General features: G+C 38.5%; 1 protein-coding gene and 1 pseudogene across 1 annotated transcript; both read right to left on the minus strand.

Annotated features, from left to right (window-relative positions):
- Positions 1–797: 797 nt before the first annotated feature.
- Positions 798–23,618, minus strand: lims2 (LIM and senescent cell antigen-like domains 2). The gene is made up of 11 exons (XM_051709824.1): positions 23,323–23,618; positions 18,840–18,999; positions 18,187–18,253; positions 8,156–8,276; positions 7,758–7,907; positions 6,990–7,140; positions 5,733–5,825; positions 4,985–5,033; positions 4,052–4,127; positions 3,722–3,892; positions 798–1,409 (listed from the first exon to the last, which is right to left on the minus strand). The coding sequence occupies exons 1-10, from the start codon at positions 23,505–23,507 to the stop codon at positions 3,754–3,756; spliced, it is 1,191 nt and encodes a 396-aa protein (XP_051565784.1). The 5' UTR covers positions 23,508–23,618; the 3' UTR covers positions 798–1,409; positions 3,722–3,753.
- Positions 11,583–13,280, minus strand: LOC127448297 (ceramide transfer protein-like; annotated as a pseudogene).
- Positions 23,619–24,245: the final 627 nt, after the last annotated feature.

Consider the following 24,245-nt stretch of genomic DNA (forward strand, 5'->3'; position numbering starts at 1 on the left):
TCCAATTTCCGTAATCCAGTTAGATGTAAATATTTTATCAATGGTTCTGGCTAACCGATTAAGTCAAATGATGACATCTCTTATACATATAGATCAGGTGGGGTTTATTAGGTGTTTCATCAATATCATGTGGTCAGTGGCGAATGATCAGACTTCAGTTGCTGCCATCTCACTTGACGCTGAAAAGGCGTTTGATATGGTAGAATGGGATTATCTTTTTAAGATTTGGAATTATACGGGTTCAGGAATACTTTTATTGGATGGATTAAGTTACTTTATAGACACCCGGTAGCGGCGGAACAAACGAATGGATTAATTTCAGATTATTTTACTCTGGATGGGGCACCCGGCAGGGTTGCCCTCTTTCCCCATTATTGTTCTGTCTTGCCCTGGAACCATTAGCAGCCGCTATAAGAAAGGAGGATGATTTTCCCGGTGTTGTGGCAGGAGGTGTGGCGCATAAGCTTTTACTTTATGCAGATGATATTTTATTATTCGTCTCTGACCCTACTAGATCTATGCCTTGCCTCCACAGAATTATTAATTCCTTTCTAAGTTATCAGGATACAGAGTCAATTGGTCTAAATCCGAAGCTTAGGCTCTGACAGCGTACTGCCCAGAAAAGGCCTTCCAGCCGGGCGCTTTCCAGTGGCCCAAACAGGGCATTAAGTATTTGGGCATTTTATTTCCATCAGGTTTGAGTGATTTAATTAGAGTTAATTTCGACCCTTTAATAAAAATGTTTTCAGTGATTTGAAATAATAGGGATACAAATGATTCCATGTATTTATGTTCTGTTTGTCCTATTTTTTTATTATTATTTTTTTTATGTATGGAATCAATAAAATGTTAATGACAAAAAATAATGCAATTAGTCTCTTATTTGTGGGCAAAACAATCAAAATGTGAGCCAATATCACTGTCATTTTGCAACAGCAAAAATATTCATAATAATAACTATGACACATCAAATATAATCCTTCACAACTCATGCAAGAACACAAAATGACACACCTTACTTTACAACGGATATAATACATAGAAATACATTGGGCTATCTTTATGCATGGATACACATCTTTTTAGAGTATAACAAAAGTAAATTAAAAGTGGTCTTTATTGAAACATAGAAAACCACATTAAAACATATGTTTTGTAATTGTGATACAGCTTGTAAGGTACAAATGATAAAAAGTAGCCTACAACAAATTCTTGGCAAGATAAATGTTCCATAAACTCAAATCTTATGGCCTTATCTTGTTGTATTAAGTAATTGAGTGTACATTTTACAAACTGTCGCCTCTGTTTCAGAAAGCTGCTTGAAATCAGTCTTGACTGTAATGATCAATTTCTTAGGTCTTTTCATCAACGCACGTCCTGCACACTGTTTTCTTGTCTCCTAAAAACACCTAGAATAAAAACATAAACAGAAGAAGTGTTGGAGGGGTCGAGGAGGCTGATTGCACCACCTTTAGTGAGCCGCTGGCACCCTCCTTTACATGGTGCCCCTATGCATTGCATACCTTGCATATATGGTTTCGCCTCTGAGTATGTAGAAAGGGCTTGTGATATCATTGTGCTGTTTGGGTTAGCAATCAATTATTTTTAAATAAAAGCAGTTGTGAAGTGTCACTTGAACATACAAAAGAGTCAAAAGCCATGTCCCAAATGATGCTCTACAACTCTGCACTTACACTATACACTAAACATTTTTTACTACACAGAAGCATGCACCGTTTGTCAGCTGACGAAAGTGCCGTTTCAAAGCGTCAATGCTTTTCCTTTAGCATGCCAATCTCAGTTCAACACTTATATCTTAAAGGCATAGTTCACCCAAAAATGAATATAATCCAAGATGTATCTGAGTTTCTTTCTTCATCAAAACTGAATTTAAGATTTTTAGGATTTCATTTCAGGCCTCCTCCTCTAAACAATGCAAGTGAATGTACTCCATTTTTTGACAGTCCAAAATGCATATTTAGGGTGCATCAGAATAATCCACACGACTCCAGTTGACAAATAAAGTTCTTCTGAACCCAAATGATTGATTATTTTTAGAACCGAAACAATACTTATATACTTTTTAACTACAAATGTTCACTTCCGTACATCTCTGTGACACGCGCTCATGAGAGGGATGACGTAAGCTCGTTGGTAAGGTCACGCGTCACGTGGAGGAGGAGTCAGGAAGCATGTCATTGTTACAAGAGAAGAAGCACTCTACAAAGGTTTAATTGTCTTTGCTGTAGATTTGTATTTGTATAAGTGTATTGTTCAAAATGGTTGTTTGGCATGTTTCCTGAATGCTTCAACCTTCAGAAACCCTAAAGAAAATGCACGCTGGGAAAAATATTAACTTTTTATCGATTGCCTATACATGATCATGAGCGACTGAAGCTCTGGCTTATCGTGCTGAACCTGGATATCAGTACACCCCTACATTCTCTCAAATATTGGAGGGTGTGCAGTGAACATTTTAACCCTGAGGATTTCAGACCATCGAAAGAAACAAAGGGTCGATATCTGAATTCATCAGCTGTGCCCGTGCTGTTTTTTCCAGCAAACTCAGGTATGTGTGAAAACTTTGTGATTGTCATGCCTCCCTTGGGCTCTGCACCTCCCTCAGTGCTCCACTCCTCATCACCCGATTTCAAATTCACCGCACCTGCACTCAATTCACTCGATCATCACTGCCTGCATAAATATCTCACCTTCACGCCACATCACTGTCAAGTCTCACACAAAGGACTCGCAGTGTTTATTTACCTGTCTGTATTTGCTCTTGATCTTCATCGATATCTATTTAGTGCTTATCGTGCTCTTTCACCTGTTACCTCTCCTTCAATTTGTGAAGCTTGTCTTCTGTGATAACACCTGTACCACTGATCTCACTGTGTAAACCCTGTAAATCCTGTGAATCTCAGTAAACGCTCTTGCACTTGGTTTCACTAACTACAACTTTTGGACTGTTTTGATTTGTGAACAGTGCTTGGTCTGTGCTCTGTGCAAGTTTCTCTTGTAAGCAATGACGCGCTTCCTGCCTCCTCCTCCACATGACCTTACCAACAAACTCACGTCATCCCTCTCATGAGCACATGTCACAGAGATTTGAAGCAAACATTTGTAGTTAAAAAGTATATAAGTATTGTTTTGGTTCTAAAAATAATCAATCGTTTGGTTTCAGAAGAACTTTATTTGTCGACTGGAGTCGTGTGGATTATTTTGATGCAACCTAAATATGCATTTTGGACTGTCAAAAAATGGAGTACATTCACTTGCATTGTTTAGAGGAGGAGGCCTGAAATGAAATCCTAAAAATCTTAAATTCTGTTTTGATGAAGAAATTATCAGCAAATTTTCATTTTTGGGTGAACTATTCCTTTAAATAATGAACAGATTCGGTTGAAGAAGTACATCATCCGGGTACTTGTATTACACTTCTTTTTGTTGTATTTTTGGTGTAAATATACTACTGGCACTAATTATGGGACTACAAAATGACAGAATAGTGCAGAAGTGTGTGATTTGGGATGCACCTAAAGACATATTTGTTCAAACTAGTCATCTTAACTGTGAACTGATTTGTATTCATGTTTTTATTATTCTTACATGAGAATGAGAATGTGGAATGGTGATTTAAAAACATATGAAATCAACAGACTATTATATGGAGGGAATCAATACTCAGGAGGATAAAACAACAAAAGATGAGTGTACTGACCTATGAGAGAACACAACTAGAGATGAGACTGGTTACAGACAGATGGGCATTTTCTTTCTCTTGTCTTTCGTGTCACGTTCACGCCTGGCTAAACGTCTCTTGAGCTCCTCTGGCACTCGCTCATAGCAGCGCTTACACACCGGCTTAAGATCCATCTCCACAAACTTATCCCTGAACAATATCACACACACCAGTGCTTTCAGTCGACAGTTCACAGTCTGTGAAATAACAACTCAGCAATTAAAGATTATGTTTTTATGTATAATTTACATTTGACTGTTTATTTCGATTTGATACTTTGTACTAAACATTTGCAATAACTGTACGAACTTGAGAGTCAGCTTGGAGTTGCATGTGGAACAGATGAAGCAGTTGACGCACCAGGCCTTATTCAACGCAGACACAACTGAAACACAATGAAGTATTAACAAGAATAGTAAATGAGGTCTTCAGCAGTGTTGACTCTACTACAGTCAAGCTAACAACATTGAAGCTATTTAAAGAAGAATATATTTTTTTAATACAGAACGATCAGATGATATTATTTAATTGAGGTGATGACATTAAATTGAACACATAGTATGTTAAATAGTGTTTCTAGTTTTATTCGTTTATATTTAGTAAATGTTTAAATATAGTTATAAACAGCAGCAATTTACTAAAAATTTAGCTTCAAGAGAGCCTATTAAGAGCCTATTAAATCCTATGAGTGAATCAGTGAATCATTTTCATTAACATGAACAGTCCGAACAAACCAACTCACTAAAATTAGTTCCTAATACTAAATAAAAATGAATAGTTTATTTTAACTGTCCGAAAGAACTGACTGACTTCATCGACTGAGATCTCCAAATGGGGAGGGACTCTCCAAAAGAGGGCGGGGTAACTCCAGAAGGGGGTTGGGCAAGCTCCAAAGGGGGCAATACTTCGAAACACGGTTATGAAAAGGGTAAGGTTAGGGACTCTGTATATCTTTGCTGGCGGTGTGGAGCTCCTGCCACTTTTTGTGAAAATAGTAGAGCTATTGTCAAGCTACTGAAAAATGTGGCCACTACTTTTAGTTAGTTACTCCCCAACACTGGCCTTCAGTATGAATGATTCATCAAATTATAAGTTATTATACCTGTTATACATATATTATTACAAAAATGTCCGTAGCAAACAATGAAAAAAAAATCTAAAATAAAATTGAATTAAGATGTAAAGGAGAGTGATAACAGATAAAACCATTTAGTCGCTCAGTAATAAGACAAACTGCCTCACCGTCTCCCTCTATGACACGGTTACAGTGGTAACAGCATTCGCCAAAGAGCTACAAAAGAAAAGTGACAAGTTTGCATCAAGATCATGTTCAGCTGCACACCGCGTCTAAAGCAAGACAAGAACAACATTTTACATACATTTCAAGGATCATGCACTATATTAAAATGCAGACACTGTGAAGTGTTTCAGTATCCAATAGAAACACAGAACAGATGAAGAGCTACTGGACATAGACAACTACACTGATGTGCATGGCAGCATACACAAACCTGCAAACCTACACAGATCTGTACTGGCTTTTTAAGAGACACAGTGACCATTGGGGGTGCTAGATATGTGTTATTGTCTTCTTTCCTTTTAACATGGCTTTTAATACTAGATATTCTAGAGAGTTACCTTGTCCAGTTCTGTGAATCTTTTTAATAAAGCCATTCGTTTTGAATGATGATGGTTTTGTTATATAAACTACGGCACAAACATTTTAAAATGTTTCAGGAAAAGTTAGAAGACACTTTTAAGTTGTAATCATAATAATATGATTACATAGTCATTTGAAGTGCATTGCCTGAACCATTGACTGATGTGACAAAAATATTATGATGGCAAAGCAAGAAGCTACGAAAATTTTATGAAAATCTGGTAATTTTACACCACTGACATTTTATATATATATATATATATATATATATATATATATATATACACATACTGTATATATATTATTTGCAAAAGTGTAATTTGACTTTACCTGGTTGTAATGCGTCTCACAGTACGCCAGGCCCCTGCGCTCATAATGCTGGTGACCAAGAAATGGTTTCTCACATTTAGCACACACAAAATGCTGAAAATACGTGTACACACAAACACACACCAACAAAAACAAAAAACATGGAAAACATAAGCTTTTAGAGCAACACTGTGAATAACAATACAAACATACAGTATAATGGCTTTCTTGTGACATTGTATCATTGAAAAGTCAAATTTGGACTGCAATTGGAATGCATTTCAATGAGCTTATCAAGACACTTATGTAGCCTGTTAATTAAAATAAATATTATGGTATTAAAACAATAATTGTTTTAGCTATATTTGCTAATCATTTTTACATTATGATTTTTACAAAATCAGCGATAAAAAATTATTCCTCTTTAATTGTAAATAGGTGTTTCTTTAACTTCAGGCACTAGCAGCCCTGTGAATTTTAAGTCTTGTTAAACAAATTTTCACACTTTCACTAGTTTGTATAATTTGTGTACTAACAATGGCCATCAGTGTCTGGACATGCATCACAGGAGATTTTTGTAATTTTTGAAAGTTTTTCTGAAAGTCATGAAAATTCCCAGCACAGTGTCATTTCCAGCAATTCTCAAATTCTGTATTGTGTTGAATAGAATTCTGTGCTGGAAATGATGCTGATGTCGACTTAGTTAACAAGTACACTAACTTTTGAAAAAACGTTATTATGGGCAAAATTGGTTGGTGTGGTGGAAATGACACCTCAACTGTGAGACTCAAACTTCAACTGTGTCATAATTTTTTTTTAAAAGGACAGAAATCAGTTTCACACAATAAATACTGAATTGGTTTATGTATATTTCACTCTAAGTTTAGATTATAATAGTTTTGTTTATATATATAATAGTTTATAATAACATGAAATAAATTGTGTTTTTAAAATGGAGTTTAACATTGAAATTCTGGGTCTGGGACAGGGCTAAAACCATAAAATCTATGCATACAAGGCATTTTAAAAAGTACCAAGGCCTGGTAAAATATTTTTAATTTGTAATGTGACCTTCATATTACAAAAAAAAAAAAAAAAAAAAAGATGAAATCTGTTTGTTGTAATAAAAATAAATCCCTGGGACATGAAAGTGTTTAAAATGGAAGAAGCACCCAAATAAAAGCTTCCCATTGAGAGATGAATATACAAGATATAAATAATATTAGGTTATAGATCTTGACGAAAAGTGTATGCTTTTGATGAAGTGTGATGAAATACCTCAACGTGCCACTGTTTTCCCATGGCATTTACCACTCGCCCCTCTATAGGTCTCCTGCAGGCGCCGCAGATTGGCACGCCCAACTTATCATGACACGGCAAACAATACAGCTCACCTTTCAGTTCCCTTGCATCAGCCGTCAGCTCTTTACTGCACACAGACACACAGTCAGCAACGACGTAAATGACCAGAGTTCAGCTATGAAACTCTATGTGGTGCAAGATGATAGGTTCTTTGAACTTGTTATCTGTTAGCCAATCGCCTTGCATGGTGTAAGCTTACTGGTCCTTTGGCATGTAATCGGGTAGCAAATCAACTTGCGTCTCTCTCTTTGTGTATCATTTAAATGGCTCAGTTTTGCAGATAAGCTGGTTTCGCAGCAGCGCACCGTGAGAGTTTTTCTCTGAAACCCACCTCCACCCCAGCTCCACCAGTCTAGATCTGCTACATAGGGATTGTGTTTAATGTCTTTTTGTGCAGCAGAATGTCAAACATGCTCGACGTAGCATGTCTTGTGTTTGTCTAATTGTGCAGCAGCATGTCCACATGCTAACTCAGTATGTCAGTGTATATTCTAGCAGTAGCAAGTCTCAGTGCTTTCTCGGCAGCAGCAGCGTAGCAGATCTAGTCCGCCAAGACCAAAAGCCTATCAATATGTCATACCCACATTAACATGCAAAATTTTTCCAAAGATGTCAGAAATACTGAAATATATCCAAAAAATCTAGTCCAATCATTTGTGGATTTGGAGTAAGTTGAATACAGACCCGCAGTTGTTGCAGCTGAAGTGGTCGGGGTGATACGGATCATTCTTGAATATAAGAGGATGATCTTCAATGATGGCATGACACTTCTGACAGATGTATTTGCCCAAACCATGAGCCTTCTCACGATTATGACACGGACGACACAAGTGTCTGTCACAGAGATTCCAATTATGAGTCAAAGCAGAACAAAAGAAAACAATTTCCTGATTTTTCATTTCAATCACGACTATGGCATGCTTCTTTCCAAATTATATTCAATGAGGACTCCATTTAGTTAAACATGGATAGTTTTCTGGTGTTATTATTTTTTTCTTGGACTGTACACGTCAAACCAGCCGTAGCCCATAAGCGCTGTCTGAGTCAATGCTTATACAGTAGATGACCTGTGTCAAACTCACCTGCCCGCATTTTTGACAAAGCCCACCTCAGCGAGCACAGTCTGACAGATATCACAGCAGAAACAGTGCGGGTGCCAGCTGCTGTTCATGGCCTTTATTACACGACCTATGATGAACTCTCCTGACAATACAGCAATAATTTTACACAACAAACAGACATCACACACATGTTAAAAAGGCATTTAATATAGGACTAATAGGGTGAATTCAGGTAGAATTGAGCCAGATAAGTCTGGAGTGTCAAAGAACTTCAAGATTCACTTGCCAAATAATAAAATAATTTCAAACTTATGCCACAACTAAATGGGGAAAAATTTAAGATGAGTGGCGATTGCTTTAAAGGGGTCATGACATGCCTTTTTTCATTATTATTTTAATATGTTCCTAGAGGTTCACTAATGATATTAGTAAAGTCACATATTTGTTAAACATAATAATTTTCCATCTTCATTCTGACCCTCTGTCAGAAACACTTTTGGTGCTGCTTCTCCTTTAAGACTTGATTGAAAACACCCACTGTTATGACTGACTCTTTACTGCTTACAATCTCATGGTTCACCGCAACTGGGCGGGGCAACGGAGGTGATAAGGTAATGTAGACGCTGATGTGTTGTTGTGGAGGCAGATGCAAATGTCTACTACAGTGTGACCAGTTTTCCATATCAACTCTGTTTACATTTTAGTCTGGTAGCGTGAATCAAGTCTGTGCTTCATAATCTTTCAATGTGTTGTTTATTGACAAACATTAGTATATTCATATTAAATATATATTGAATATTTACATTATAGTACTTTTTTATTTAATACAAAGTGTTTCAGTTATCACATACCATATTACAATTATACAGTTTCAGTGTTATGAATTTAACATGTGCATTTCCAATTTAATTGTATCTCATGATTTATAAATAGAAACAAACGTTTCGCAGACTTTTGCGGCATCTAACTATGCAGCACACTAAAGGTATATGGGGATTTGGGCATAAACATGGTGGTGTGGTGATACAGTGACATCAAATTAAACAGGTCAATTGAAACTGTGTGCTATGGCAGATAACTGTTCCATTCAAATCAATGGCGCAAAAAGGTTGATTATAATTGGACGAGAGGCTCTAAACACGTCATTTTAGGTCCTGCCTGGATGCCGTGCTTCTCTGGGAGTCTATGGGAGCTTTGTGAGCGCTATAGAACGCAACAAAGCATCTTGTTCCTAGAGGTAAAAATCCGATTTGAAATTAATTTTTAACGATTTTAACTTCTATACCTTTAAAAACATGATGCTAAAGCAAAAGATCCACCATTCGGAGAATTGTGGCGACAAAGCGCGGCAAAAGAGCTCTGCAGTGACCACCAACTACCGTGAAGCACTGTGAATGACACAACTGAGTCTGTCTCCCTGCACTCTCAAACTACTCATATGATGTATCTGAATGTTGTGCAATAAACTTTAAATATCTTGATTCTATACTTCAGAATCAACAACTTTAAATAAATTTTTTTTTTTTTTTTTTTTTGCAGAAAGATGACAATCATTTTATTACTCTCTAAACAGGGCTGTAGACGTGCCCTCTATTTACAGTATATTTTCATCCAGACACCTTTATAGTGTGACACTTAATGTACATAAAACCTTTGAACCTCAATGACATTACATTCAGTGCAAACGCAACTAATAACACACACGATTGTATAAGAGCGACACACACAAGCTCACTCACTCACTCCAGCAGTTCAGAGGAGCAAAATTCCTTTCCTGATTGGCCGTTTTCACAGAGAAACCCTCCAATGAGCAAACGACTACCCTGGTGGGGGGAAATCTTTTTTGTTTTTACTTAAGACATTTGGATTAGTTCGACAGTTTCACGTTGGTGAATTCATACATTCTGTTCAGTCAGAGTGTTTGGAATGTTTAAAGTTTTGACGGAAAAATCTCAACCGTAAATAATCAGATCTGGCAGTTGTGCATCTCTGCTACGCTTGGCTACCGTGAGGGTCGCTGTCATCCACTATATGGTTTTTAACAGTCTATAATGAGGAAAAAGCCGGGGACAAAATCTCTTGGGCTTTTTCAATTTGTAAAGTTCAGCAAAAAAATAAAAAATAAATAAATAAAATTAAATTCAGCATTGTTAAAAGCTCTTGTCGTTTTGTACGATACAATAGTGTAAAGTTTAATTTGTGCCTTGTAAGAGTGTTTGTGAACATCAACGATTTATTTTTACATTGGAAGAATAAATTAGATCAAGAAAAATAAATAAACGCAACTATTTCTACCCCATCTACAACCACCTATGATCTACGCCCCGACTTTGAACCTCGTCTCTCTATTGGACAAATAATAAGAGGTAAGAAATCAATCTGAAATGATCATTGTATAAACATTAAAGGACTGTGGATGTGTTTCAGTCTGTAGTTTGGAAAAATGAACACGGATCACGTGCAAATTTTCGGATGTACCAGATCAATGAGGCACTTTTGTCGAAATAGTTTTTTTTTTTTTTTTAAATTAGAATACACACCTCTTTATTTGTCTGACACAAACACACACTCACGCCAATCTCACCCTCTCTAAGGCATATGGAGCTGGAATAGTCAGGTAAAAGCATCGACTGACGTACATGACATATGTGAAGCAACAGCACTGAAATTATGTAAAAATAATCACGTTAGCCTGACACATTTAAAAATTCCCGTTACGATCAATCTTGAATTGTGCTACATTATGACAGTTGATGAGACATGGATATAACTACAAAATGAATTAGATTTGACGAATTGAGAAATCCTAAACAAAAAATTTACTTTCATATCATCTCTTTGTCAGTGCCAGACATTGGGCTTCATAAAAGAGACAAATTGAGACAAAAGGCAAGTTTATACGTCACAGGCCAACGGAAGCCCTTAAGTTCATTAACAAAAATGCCTTCGATTTCAGAACAAAAAAATAAGCGAACATATCGATCTTAGAATAGGGTGATGCTGATCTTATTTTTATACTCATATGAAAAAAAACAAAGCAGAGCTGAAATGTTCGTTCGAAAAAAAAAAATGAAACGCTAATCAGGACTTGCATAGATCCAGTCTCGTTTTATGAGCTTCAAAATTCTCCATTATATAAACTTCCTTTCTAACTTACATACATACTTACATATATATTTACACACACACACACACACACACACACACACACACACACACACACACACACACACACACACATATATATATATCTGCCAGAAAATATGGAACAGACATTGACGTTAGACATCTCTAGTCCTCTGCTGGTGTGAGCTAATGTGGCGCTATAGAACTACATCAAGCCTCTAAAGATGTGAGCCGCTAGGAATGTTTTCGGTGGCAGCTGTGTTCAGAACAGTCTGGAAAAGGGGATGCAACAAGACGTCTGTGTCACTAGAGGGTGCTGTAGTTAGAGGAGTGTGGGAACTGTAGGCATACTGATGGCAGAACTGGGGAACTGCTGTTCATATTCTCTCTTAGTGATGGCTCTTAGGACAGATGCAGGAGCCCAGCCACCAGGATTCACCTTGGCAATGTATGTGATTTTGCACAGGATGTTGTCTCTGCTGATGTCTTTGTCTCCCTCTGGTGGAATGACCAGCATCTGAGAGATCAGCGCAATGTTGATTTTAGCACGAACACACCTGTTGTTTGGCTGGGCATTTTCATGGTCAACAGAGAAGTTGCAGACGATCCATGTATCGAGATCATTTTCCTTATTGGCAATTATCTTACGAATGGCAGACAAATACAAGACATCTCTTTGAGACGCTGGCCACACCCTCTTGTGAGTCTGGTAGATGATAATAGCGTTATCGGACAACGTTTCCACAGTGTTGAAGTTTTCAACGGTAGTCTCCCAGTCGTTACGGACGTCCGTGTCCCAGAAGTAGTGGCAGACTTCATGACCTGTGACCCCTTTGACAGAGTGTGTGGCCTTCAGAGTGTCCAGCACGATTCCGCTCTCCTCCACCTCTCTCCTGTACACCTTCATCTCTCCCTCCTCCACCACAAGCTGCCAGTTAGCATCTCCACCCACATCCTGCAGGGAGTAGGTCATGTGACTCTGAACCATCTCCTCCACTTTTTCGGCAAATCGGTGAGAGCTCATCCTCATTGATCAGACTGTTTTGACACTCCTCATAATCTGGTCCTCCGAAATATGACTTCTCGAGTTCAGACAGGGCTGATTTATACACTTCCTCCACCCTCCTCCCTCTTCTCCATCTCCTTATCCAGTCTCTTCTGCCAGCTGTCCTCTCTCTTCACCATCAGGTCAATGCAGTGAGAGAGAGTGGCCAAGATCCCTGCAGTGGTCGCTTTGAATATGATGGCCTCTCCTTTAAAGTCGATCCCATAAATACCTTTATGACTCATACACTGGAAAAATGTATCTTTGCTGCCGTTGTTGTTATGCAGGAATTCTCCATCAGAACGAGTGGTCATCTTCATCATCTTCCACAATCTTGTCTCTCTGGAGCTCATCTTTAGTCACTGCATCAGCGCAGCCATCAAAGTATTTCTGCAGTGTGTCCACCTGCCTGCACAGGATGTCACAAAACGTCTCCATCTCTGCCAGCTTCTCCTGCAGACTGTGACCCTTCTTAAAGGAGGAAGTAGAGGTGGCAGAGTATCTGCTGGTGGCAGATGTGAGGGAGAACATGGAGCCATGTCTCCTCAAACTGGACTCAGAACCATAACCAGATTCAGCCCTGTGCAGCTCAATGGAATTGATCCACTGGTTCCGATGTTCTGGGTCCTGAGCCCGGAGATACCACACACTGTCATTTACACTGATGTCCAACCGACACTCGTCAAACTCATGAGGTGTGATGACAGCCTTGCTGAGGCAGAAGGAACCACGGCAGCCATATTCCCGCTCATGCTGGGATTTGTAGTAACTCAAAGTGTTGTTCTTCAGGATGACCCAGCGGTCCTGCCAGCCGTGAATGTAGTTTGTCCACTTACTGGGCACACCGCTGAATTCCGCCACCCCTCCGTGTGGTCCGAGTCCTGGTTCGGCGTCCAGGTCCTCGTCGGAACCGGAGGAGTTCCAGCTCTGGCTGTCCGGCAGCAGTCTGCCGTTCGGAAGCAGACTGGAAATCATATAGAATCCAACGAACGAATGCTGGACTGAGCCGGGGAGCAAAGAAACGACAACAATTGAAAAAACTTATTATAAGCGGTGATTATCCGTTAAAGGGCCTCGCATCGATTCCGGTGGGGTTTATCCCGAGAATCCCGAAAATAAGTGATAAATGTGGAAGTAAATCGTCTGCGTGTTCATTTCATGAGAGCATGTGAGGCTGCGCGAGATGAGCGCGAGACACCCGCCCCCTCGCACTCCAATAACTTCCAACAACCGCCTTCTAAATCGACATGAGCTGTCGCGAGCGATTTTACACAACCACACTGCGAATTGCTCGATGAAAAAGCGTTTTAAATTAAGTACATTCTTCCTTCTTTTTTCCCCACAGCAACACACGTTTACAGAAACGTCATCTTCTCCCTTTCGCGCTTACCTCCAGCTCCTTAAATAAATTGTTTTATATTTTTTCCATCGTTTTAAAAATCGATAATCTCATTGGCAATGCTTCATGGGATTGTAGTTCATTCCCTCACAGGAATACACACATAAGTACACAGACTTGTACCTTTGTCTTTTTGCCTGATTTTCAAATACTTTTTTGTGTTAAGTCAAGCTGTTTGATTTGAGTCCTTTAATGAAGGATTTTATGAAATCCCTAAGAGAAAAATACCTCTGGTACTAAGACGGCTGAAAAAGTGGACTGGCACTGTTGTGCTCTATTTGCATCAAATATACATCTATTAGATTGTAGCCTATTGGATAATGGGCTTACAATTTTTGTCTCGCTTGGAAGCCTGGGCCGGACTTTTCAAAAAATGGGCAATAATTGTAACGGTGATGTATGTGATTGACAGCGTATGAAATGTAAAACTCCACTGTCGAGCAAACAGTGTTTGAAGATACACGCGCAGTTATAAGCAATCTGACGTAACACATTTATTTCAGCTTTTATAAATGGATAGTTTACTTTTTTGTTGAAAATTTTGAGCTTAGTTAATTGTCTTCGTCTATAATTTCTCTGATTGAGATGTAGTTTGAGCAGTTTTAGGAGCAACATTAGACATCAAAAACCATCATCTGTGCTTCCCCAGTTTGCAGGGCTGTAACCATAATATAATTTGAGAGGGACAAGTCCCCCCCAGTAATCAGATATGGCCAGATTGTCCCCCCCAATAATTGATATCCTTGTTGCTGTTCTGCTGCAGTCCATTATGCAATGCTGTCTAATTGTCATTAAGTTACTGCAGGAATAACATAATGGTTTAAAAAAGTAAACTTTTTAGCATGCTCAGTGGTCTAACACTGCTTGTCAATGTCATATGAGATAGCCAATCAAGTCAATGAAGGCGGGACTCAAGTTTAAAACACTAAATGGGAACCTCGTGGATTATTTATATTCCAGCACCATGCATCAGCAAGCAGTTCAGGTTCAGAGTGTTTTTGTCATGTGAGATGTAAGTATCTAACTAAACATGCAATATTTGACCACTGTTTTATTATTGAAATGTTGTACCAACCAACAGTAATTTCCAAGGGTGCAAACTATTCACCATTTGGCAAAATGTGCAGTTTTGAATTTAAAATATGTCATGTACAGTACGTGATTCATATGTCATTCATAATGGTGAATGTGAAAACATTAACGGAGCAGTTTTCAGAATATCTGGCTTAAGATAAAGCATGAATGTGTGCATAATGTAAAGGAACTGAATGATTGTGGCAATCTGGCAGGCTTTTGAAGAAGCTTTTTAGAAAATTCACTTGACATTGTCTAAATAAATAAATCCATAAAACACAAAGTAGAGCGTTATCACCCTCAGATTAGAACTAGAACATGGTAAGACTTGTGACTTGTGGCTTCAGTTGAGTTTTTAAGTTTTGGCAAGGACAGTCTCATAAAATTTAATGCAAAATTTATTGGGTAATAATTTACAATATTCAAAATAATTTCTTTATGTCTTTAATTCATTCTGAATTTTGTACAGCATCTCCTAACAGTCTTTTAAAAGAGACCATTTTATTTTGTGTATGTGCTTGTCAGGTCTGTGCTCAACAAATGAGCCACCAGTTAAAGGAGTAGTTCACCTAAAAATGGAAAATGTACTTTTACTTACTTATTTACTCATCCTTATGTTGTTCAAAACCCATATGTTGTTACTTTTTCCTTGGAACATGATGAAAATTTAAACAGCTCTATTCCATAGAATAAGAGTTTATAGTGAGCAGGAGCTGTCGAGCTTCATAAAGGACAAATATTATAAAGAACTAGTGAAGGTTCAGTATAAAGACATCATAACAGTCCAAATGACTTGTGCAATATTTTCCAAGATTTCTGGGGTCATACAACAACTTTTGCTATATTTATAATGATTTTTTTTCCTCTTTGTACCATGACAGCAGTGGTTTTTGTATGGAAAAGAGCGTTAGAGAGAGAGTTAGGATTCCTGAAGAACAGACTGTCTTAAGATTTTACTGGGAGGAAAAAACAATGAGGAACAACTTGAGGGCAGTAAATAATTTTGTGTATTTTCTTTTTGCTAGTCAGCTGACACAGTCATGTCATTTTACAGACACATCAATGATGAAAAGAATTACAATTATATTCATCTTTTCTTTGAGACAGCACAAAAAAGAAAGAAAAGATGACTGAAACAGGCTAATTGCTAGCAAGACACAGTGGTAAAAAACATTATAAAACATTAAAACCAAAAATTATAAAATTTTGGGCCTTTATCACATTTCAAGCCTTTATTCAGAAAATTATTGCATTCAGCTTTAATATATTATTTACTATATACAGGTGCATCTCAATAAATTAGAATGTCGTGGAAAAGTTCATTTATTTCAGTAATTCAATTCAAATTGTGAAACTCGTGTATTAAATAAATTCAATGCAAACAGACTGAAGTAGTTTAAGTCTTTGGTTCTTTTAATTGTGATGATTTTGGCTCACATTTAACAAAAACCCACCAATTCACTATCTCAAAAAATTAGAATATGGTGACATGCCAATCAGCTAATCAACTCAAAACACCTGCAAAGGTTTCCTGAGCCTTCAAAATGGTCTCTCAGTTTGGTTCACTAGGCTACACAATCATGGGGAAGACTGCTGATCTGACAGTTGTCCAGAAGACAATCAATGACACCCTTCACAAGGAGGGTAAGCCACAAACATTCATTGCCAAAGAAGCTGGCTGTTCACAGAGTGCTGTATCCAAGCATGTTAACATAAAGTTGAGTGGAAGGAAAAAGTGTGGAAGAAAAAGATGCACAACCAACCGAGAGAACCGCAGCCTTATGAGGATTGTCAAGCAAAATCGATTCAAGAATTTGGGTGAACTTCACAAGGAATGGACTGAGGCTGGGGTCAAGGCATCAAGAGCCACCACACACAGACGTGTCAAGGAATGTGGCTACAGTTGTCGTATTCCTCTTGTTAAGCCACTCCTGAACCACAGACAACGTCAGAGGTGTCTTACCTGGGCTAAGGAGAAGAAGAACTGGACTGTTGCCCAGTGGTCCAAAGTCCTCTTTTCAGATGAGAGCAAGTTTTGTATTTCATTTGGAAACCAAGGTCCTAGAGTCTGGAGGAAGGGTGGAGAAGCTCATAGCCCAAGTTGCTTGAAGTCCAGTGTTAAGTTTCCACAGTCTGTGATGATTTGGGGTGCAATGTCATCTGCTGGTGTTGGTCCATTGCGTTTTTTTAAAACCAAAGTCACTGCACCCGTTTACCAAGCAATTTTGGAGCACTTCATGCTTCCTTCTGCTGACCAGCTTTTTAAAGATGCTGATTTCATTTTCCAGCAGGATTTGGCACCTGCCCACACTGCCAAAAGCACCAAAAGTTGGTTAAATGACCATGGTGTTGGTGTGCTTGACTGGCCAGCAAACTCACCAGACCTGAACCCCATAGAGAATCTATGGGGTATTGTCAAGAGGAAAATGAGAAACGAGACCAAAAAATGCAGATGAGCTGAAGGCCACTGTCAAAGAAACCTGGGCTTCCATACCACCTCAGCAGTGCCACAAACTGATCACCTCCATGCCACGCCGAATTGAGGCAGTAATTAAAGCAAAAGGAGCCCCTACCAAGTATTGAGTACATATACAGTAAATGAACATACTTTCCAGAAGGCCAACAATTCACTAAAAATGTTTTTTTTTATTGGTCTTATGATGTATTCTAATTTTTTGAGATAGTGAATTGGTGGGTTTTTGTTAAATGTGAGCCAAAATCATCACAATTAAAAGAACCAAAGACTTAAACTAATTCAGTCTGTGTGCACTGAATTTATTTAATACACGAGTTTCATAATTTGAGTTGAATTACTGAAATAAATGAACTTTTCCATGACATTCTAATTTATTGAGATGCACCTGTATACCTTTACTACATTAAAGGACCAAAGAGGACTATTATATTTGTGACCTCATCACCTGTGACCCCCCCCCCCCCCACCCCCAAAATGGTTTGGTCCCCCCCCAATGTTCAAGACATGGTTACGGCCTTGACAGTTTGTGCTTCTTTTTGAAAAGCTCTAGCCGCCACTGGTGTCCTGACATGCTAGCTATTGTTCAACAATAAGGCTGTTATTTTTGCTAAAAACAAATGCAATTTGTAAAATACCCAAAATCGTTTTATGAAAAATGCAGTTTAGTCGCTGACCAATTTTACTGTAAAAGAACAAGGTAGACAAAATAACCCACTAAATTCAGCAAAAAGGGAATACTTTCTGAATGGACTTTTAGGAGATATTTTATTTTTTCTTAAATGATACAAGAGACCTGACATGTCCCTTAAGAAATCAGCCATTATGTGCAGACATTTCAATGTTGCTCTACATAAGTAATCAAAAAATTGCCCCAATATACCTGAATTTTAATACCTGAAGTTTAAAACCCCCAGTGATCGGTGTGTACTCACCACACTGATGACAGCACGGAGCAAACAGCATCTGGAAATCATGCTCACAGTATTTCCTGCCCTCAAACTTCAGAACAGACAAGTGTTAGAGGATACAGATAATACCTGCATTTACAGTACATGTATTAAGTACAGTATCATATAAAGCAAATATTTTTTCCCCATGTACATTTAAGTCACTTAATGTTAGTAAACTGAACTGGAAAATTGCACAAAAAGGATATTTGCCCCCAAAGGGAAACTTTATACTTGACAATGTAATCAAAGCAATTCATGTTGCTGTTATTACTGTTTCTATTGTACTAATTTAACAGCCACTTCAAACACTTGCTTTCAGTGATGACAGCAGACGTGCCATGCATTTGCCTTCAGGGGCTCCACGCATTTGAATGCTGCCCGTGTTAAACACAGATCTATCTTTAGAAACTCAATAGTCAAATGTCTGCTTTAACTTGAGGTGACATTTGAACAGGCTTGATAATATAAATTGTCTTTAATGCAAATTGTGTAATGCAAAAAGATTCAGGCTCTTTTACGACTTTCTGTGAGAAGTCAATTAGAATTCTAAAAACGTTCCTTTTGGGGCGAACTATCCCTTTAAATTGTGAATGTTTTTCCATAAGGTCTAAGCAGTGTGTGTCTTGGGGTTTTACCTCATAAAAGAGCCCCTCTAGAAACTGTTGAAAACACTGTGCACAGACGAAGCACTGCTCGTGATACAACTCGCCGTCACTGTTGACGATCTTCTCTGTGGGTGTGAAGCTGCTCTTACATCGCTCACATATTGCATTTGCTAAAGCATTTGCCATGTTACTGTGGAGACAAAATGTTCATCTGTCTGATTTGATCACTTTTGTCAATGCTGCAACACCAAAGTAAACTAAAATAAAGTTTAAATAAAAAAGCAAAAGAACACTTTATAAGAATACTTAATAAACTAAAATACACAACAATGCAAACTCATCTAAAATGTTGTTCTGTATCTATCAGCGCTCTGGTGCACAAGGGCTGCTTCATTAAAAGGTCAGACCTGCAGCATGCAGCTTGAAGACAGGTGACCATGAATAGTGTATGGTATGAAGTTACTATGAAACCATCTATCCATCTATGCATACGTCATAATTCAGCACATTACTGGAACTGCTACATCGTCACACCTTTCAGATCGGACAATATTTGTTTTTTCGGCAAACTCAGAAATTCCACAACAGCATGTTTTCTGTTGTCTTTAAAACATCTACATGATCTGCATGTACAAATGCAGTTTTTGCATGTGAGATGAGTAACTGCGCTTTGCTGTGGGTTTGCTGTCAAGTTCATAGTTTTTAATAGAGCCATCCTTCAATAACCAGGGACTGAAAACAGTTCAAGGAAAGAAAACGAAAATTGAAAACAGGAAACAAAATTTTTTTTTTGCAGAACGTAACCGAAAACCGGAACAAAGTCCGTTTCAATAGTTCCGGAGAGAAAACTTTATTTAAAAATGTTGGTAACTGATTAATAAAGTTATTAAGTTATTAAAGTTATTACCAAAGACCATAGGTTTTATCACAGTACAGTACATCCGGAAAGTATTCACAGCGCTTCACTTTTTCCACATTTTGTTATGTTACAGCCTTATTCCAAAATGGATTCAATTAATTATTTTCCTCAAAATTCTACAAACAATACCCCATAATGACAACGTGAAAGAAGTTTGTTTGAAATCTTTGCAAATTTTTAAAAAAATAAAATAATAAAAAAAAACACATAAGTACACATAATGTACATAAGTATTCACAGCCTTTGCGCAGTACTTTTTTGAAGCACCTTTGGCACCAATTACAGCCTCAAGTCTTTTTGAGTATGATGCTACAAGCTTGGCACACTTATTTTTGGGCAGTTTCTCCCATTCTTCTTTGCAGGACCTCCCAAGCTCCATCAGGTTGGATGGGGAGCGTCGGTGCACAGCCATTTTCAGATCTCTCCAGAGATGTTCAATCGGGTTCAAGTCTGGGCTCTGGCTGGGCCACTCAAGGACATTCACAGAGTTGTCCCGTAGCCACTCCTTTGTTATCTTGGCTGTGTGCTTAGGGTCATTGTCCTGTTGGAAGATGAACCTTTGCCCCAGTCTGAGGTGCAGAGCGCTCTGGAGCAGGTTTTCATCAAGGATGTCTCTGTACATTGCTGCATTCATCTTTCCCTCGATCCTGACTAGTCTCCCAGTTCCTGCCACTGAAAAACATCCCCACAGCATGATGCTGCCACCACCATGCTTCACTGTAGGGATGGTATTGGCCAGGTGATGAGCAGTGCCTGGTTTCCTCCAGACATGACTCTTGCCATTCAGGCCAAAGAGTTCAATCTTTGTTTCTCATGGTCTGAGAGTCCTTCAGGTGCCTTTGGCAAACTCCAGGCGGGCTGTCATGTGCCTTTTACTGAGGAGTGGCTTCTGTCTGGCCACTTTACCATACAGGCCTGATTGGTGGAGTGCTGCAGAGATGGTTGTTCTTCTGGAAGGTTCTCCTCTCTCCACAGTGAAATGCTGGAGCTCTGTCAGAGTGACCATCGGGTTCTTGGTCACCTCCCTGACTAAGGCCCTTCTCCCCCGATCGCTCAGTTTGGCCAGGCTGCCAGCTCTAGGAAGAGTCCTGGTGGTTCCAAACTTCTTCCATTTACGGATGATGGAGGCCACTGTGCTCACTGGGACCTTCAATGCTGCAGAGATTTTTCTGTACCCTTCCCCAGATCTGTGCCTCGATACAATCCTGTCTCGGAGGTCTACAGACAATTCCTTGGACTTCATGGCTTGGTTTGTTCTCGGACATGCACTGTTAACTGTGGGACCTTACATAGACAGGTGTGTGCCTTTCCAAATCATGTCCAATCAACTGAATTTATCACAGGTGGACTCCAATCAAGTTGTAGAAACATCTCAAGGATGATCAGTGGAAACAGGATGCACCTGAGCTCAATTTTGAGTGTCATGGCAAAGGCTGTGAATACTTATGTACATGTGATTTTTTTCGTTTTTTATTTTTAATAAATTTGCAAAGATTTCAAACAAACTTCTTTCACGTTGTCATTATGGGGTATTGTTTGTAGAATTTTGAGGAAAATAATGAATTTAATCCATTTTGGAATAAGGCTGTAACATAACAAAATGTGGAAAAAGTGAAGCGCTGTGAATACTTTCCAGATGCACTGTACATTTTCTAAATGACACCACACCTGTTGCCTGTAAAAATGAGGCTTCTCTGTTTTTAGTTTAATGTGATAAGCTTGTGCTTTAATCCTGAAGGAAAACGTGACATCACACATTTTTTTGCCTGATTTGCACGTTGTAGCCTTCTGGGACATGTTCTAACTAATACTATATATAAATGCACGGTTAATCCAGATGTTATTTACCTGCTTATCAAATTTCTATATGGAGGACAAACCTTCTATCAAGTTTTTCCTCATTTCCTCCTTTGCTGGGATTACACTGATCGGTCTTGTCAACACCACTTATTGTAAGCCAGTTTGGGATAGTTTATTCGCTTATAAATATTGTCAGTCCTGTTTTTTTGGCTTATATCCAGAATACAGTCATGTTGGTGCTCAACTTCATTGTTTCAATAGCTTGTTTGATAGCGGAATTCCTGGTAAACAACTACATTACCCATGGTACAGCAGAGAACGGTTCACCGATCAGAGAAACATGGCCAACAAAGCCCACAAAATTTGCCTCTGAGCAACCGCCCATAATCGAGTCCAGTCTCCCTTTACCCTTAAAATACTTATTCTGTCTAACTAACTGTTTTATTCAATGGCATCATTTACAGTGTTTCATGGGATTGTAGTTTGAACACTTGTGAGAGACGGTAAGTACACATCCTTGTACCTTTGTCATTTTGTACGGTTTTCAAATACTTTTTTGCCTCAAAACAAAGTTTGTGATGTTGTGATTCACCTCGGAGATGGTTGGCTTGGTTCATGGCTTATAACTCTATTATGGAGGATTTTATGAAAAGCCTATGGAAAAATATTAATGGGAAAAATACATCCGGAACCTAGACGCTGAAGTGGGCAAGGCACTGTTGCACTCTATAATGACAACACAGATGATGGAAAAATATTAGACGTAAAAAGTTAATTTCTCAGCTGTTTCCAAGTCTTCACTGAATTATTATTATATTTTTGGGATATATTTAATATTAAGGACATTTATTGAAAATACATTATTTTATCTAGGCTACTGTAAACCATGCTTGTTGTGATACACAGAAAAAAATTAATTAATCGCTTATTTTGGGTGAAGCAAGTCACTTATTTTTGGCTTGATTTTCCAGACCAGGTCGCTTGTTTGTCTTGCGAGATCTGGCAACACTGCAACTGGTATATCACCCAACCCTTAGCGCAAAGTTGTCATTTTTAAAAGAACAAGTTTAACCACTCTTTTATTTAGTTCTAACCGGTTAACGTTTGAAAAGGAGGCCGCAGAACGCCAGAGCAGAACGAAAAAATACCATTTATACTCAGAATGATTGATTCTTCAGAAGAACGTTTGAACTGAATCTTTAATGTTTGCTCACATAAAAATAGGTTTTGGGTCCCCACATAATGGAACAAACACTAGTCAGATACAAGGACAGATAATAACTATTCAAAGCTTTTAAAAAAATTAAAAATAGGATAGGATACAGGTAGATGCAATTATTCCTAAACCCCAGTGTTTAGTCATAATAGTGTCTATCTAACTTCCTCCTTAATATCTCAGTGACTGGACAGGTCAGATTTCTGATCACCCTGTAGGTGCCATTGACGTGTAAATGTGGCTGTTATTTGTTAATGTGTACATCTGTCAGATGTGAAAAAGTTGCAGAGGTTCAGAACAAGTTGTAGGCTATTTGCAGCTTAAATTCTATAAATATATTTTTGGTCTGGGAAGCAAGCCTTACCATTTAAGCATTAACAAGCATGTCAACTTACACAATGCGCAAGGCATTCATGTTAGATTTACAGTAAAACTTCACTATAAAGATCCCTGAAACCCTATTACCCATGTAAAACCCACCCATGACCTTCAAATCCAAACAAGACACAAATATTCACATTAATTTACTTCAAAGTAACAAGAGCTAGCTCTGGAGTAGTAGACATGTGGACACTCACAAGCGCACATAGAAGTCACAGAACTCTTTGTAGACTTTCACATCACTGCGTCTTCTCTGGGATTTCAACACAGGCATCTCAGATTCTCCGGCGATGTGTTCATGCTGAAGTCCGTTGAAGTTCACCGGCCCCAATTCAGCGTCCTCAGGCACTGACGGAGGGATCGCTGGACTTTGAATCTCCATGATGATTATGCAGACAAGATTTTACTGAAAATCACTGAACGCACTTGAAAAAATCCTCAGAACTCTTCTGAAAGCTGCGACGGTAACAGACTGTGAGTCAATAATAGACTGTGACAGGGCTGTGTGACGTTCAGTCAGTCTTCAGCTCCTGCTGCTGGAGGGGGATGGAGCTCAACTATCTCATGAATGTTCACACCACAACTGAAAGGCAAAGGGGCAGCACATATGACAATACAGCAGCAAAACAGTTAGACAGTCTAAATACAGCACTGCAAATGTAATAAAATTACAAAAATGACTATTCCTAAACCTTAATAATACACAAGAACATTAAAAGCAGGGGCTGTCAACACTTTTCTACCTTGGCACCTCCAACTAGTGTTGCCAACTGTCCCAGGGCGCCCCGTATTTTTTCTATATGTAAGCAGCAAATTGTTCAAGGGGGTTGGACGATGAAAATGAACCCCTCTATTATGTAATGTGCTGGGAAAAACAAATAATTTAAGTAATGAACAATTCATTTATATTTAGCGTTGGGAGCTCTTGTTCATTGTAGTAAGTTGGTTTAGAACAGCTGGAATCAACCTCTGGTTTGCATTGGTGTTTATTTTGTGAAAATGACCATCTGACTCCTCATTATTCAGCCTATTACAAGACTATTTGCCAAATAAACAAATAAATGGCAACGAAACCTTGATTTACATCTTAATCCTTGGATGTGCGGTTGTTACAGAGCAA

Source organism: Myxocyprinus asiaticus, chromosome 11 (genome assembly GCF_019703515.2).
Source record: "Myxocyprinus asiaticus isolate MX2 ecotype Aquarium Trade chromosome 11, UBuf_Myxa_2, whole genome shotgun sequence".
Classification (NCBI taxonomy): Eukaryota; Metazoa; Chordata; class Actinopteri; order Cypriniformes; family Catostomidae; genus Myxocyprinus; species Myxocyprinus asiaticus.

Coding starts and splice junctions, on each gene's coding strand:
- lims2 (XM_051709824.1), bottom strand. CDS start 23,507: ATGGAGATTCAAAGTCCAGCGATCCCTCCGTCAGTGCCTGAGGACGCT. Junction 18,254..18,839: donor TAGAGGGGCTCTTTTATGAG/GTAAAACCCCAA, acceptor TCTGTTCTGAAG/TTTGAGGGCAGGAAATACTG. Junction 5,034..5,732: donor GTGAGACGCATTACAACCAG/GTAAAGTCAAAT, acceptor TTTCTTTTGTAG/CTCTTTGGCGAATGCTGTTA.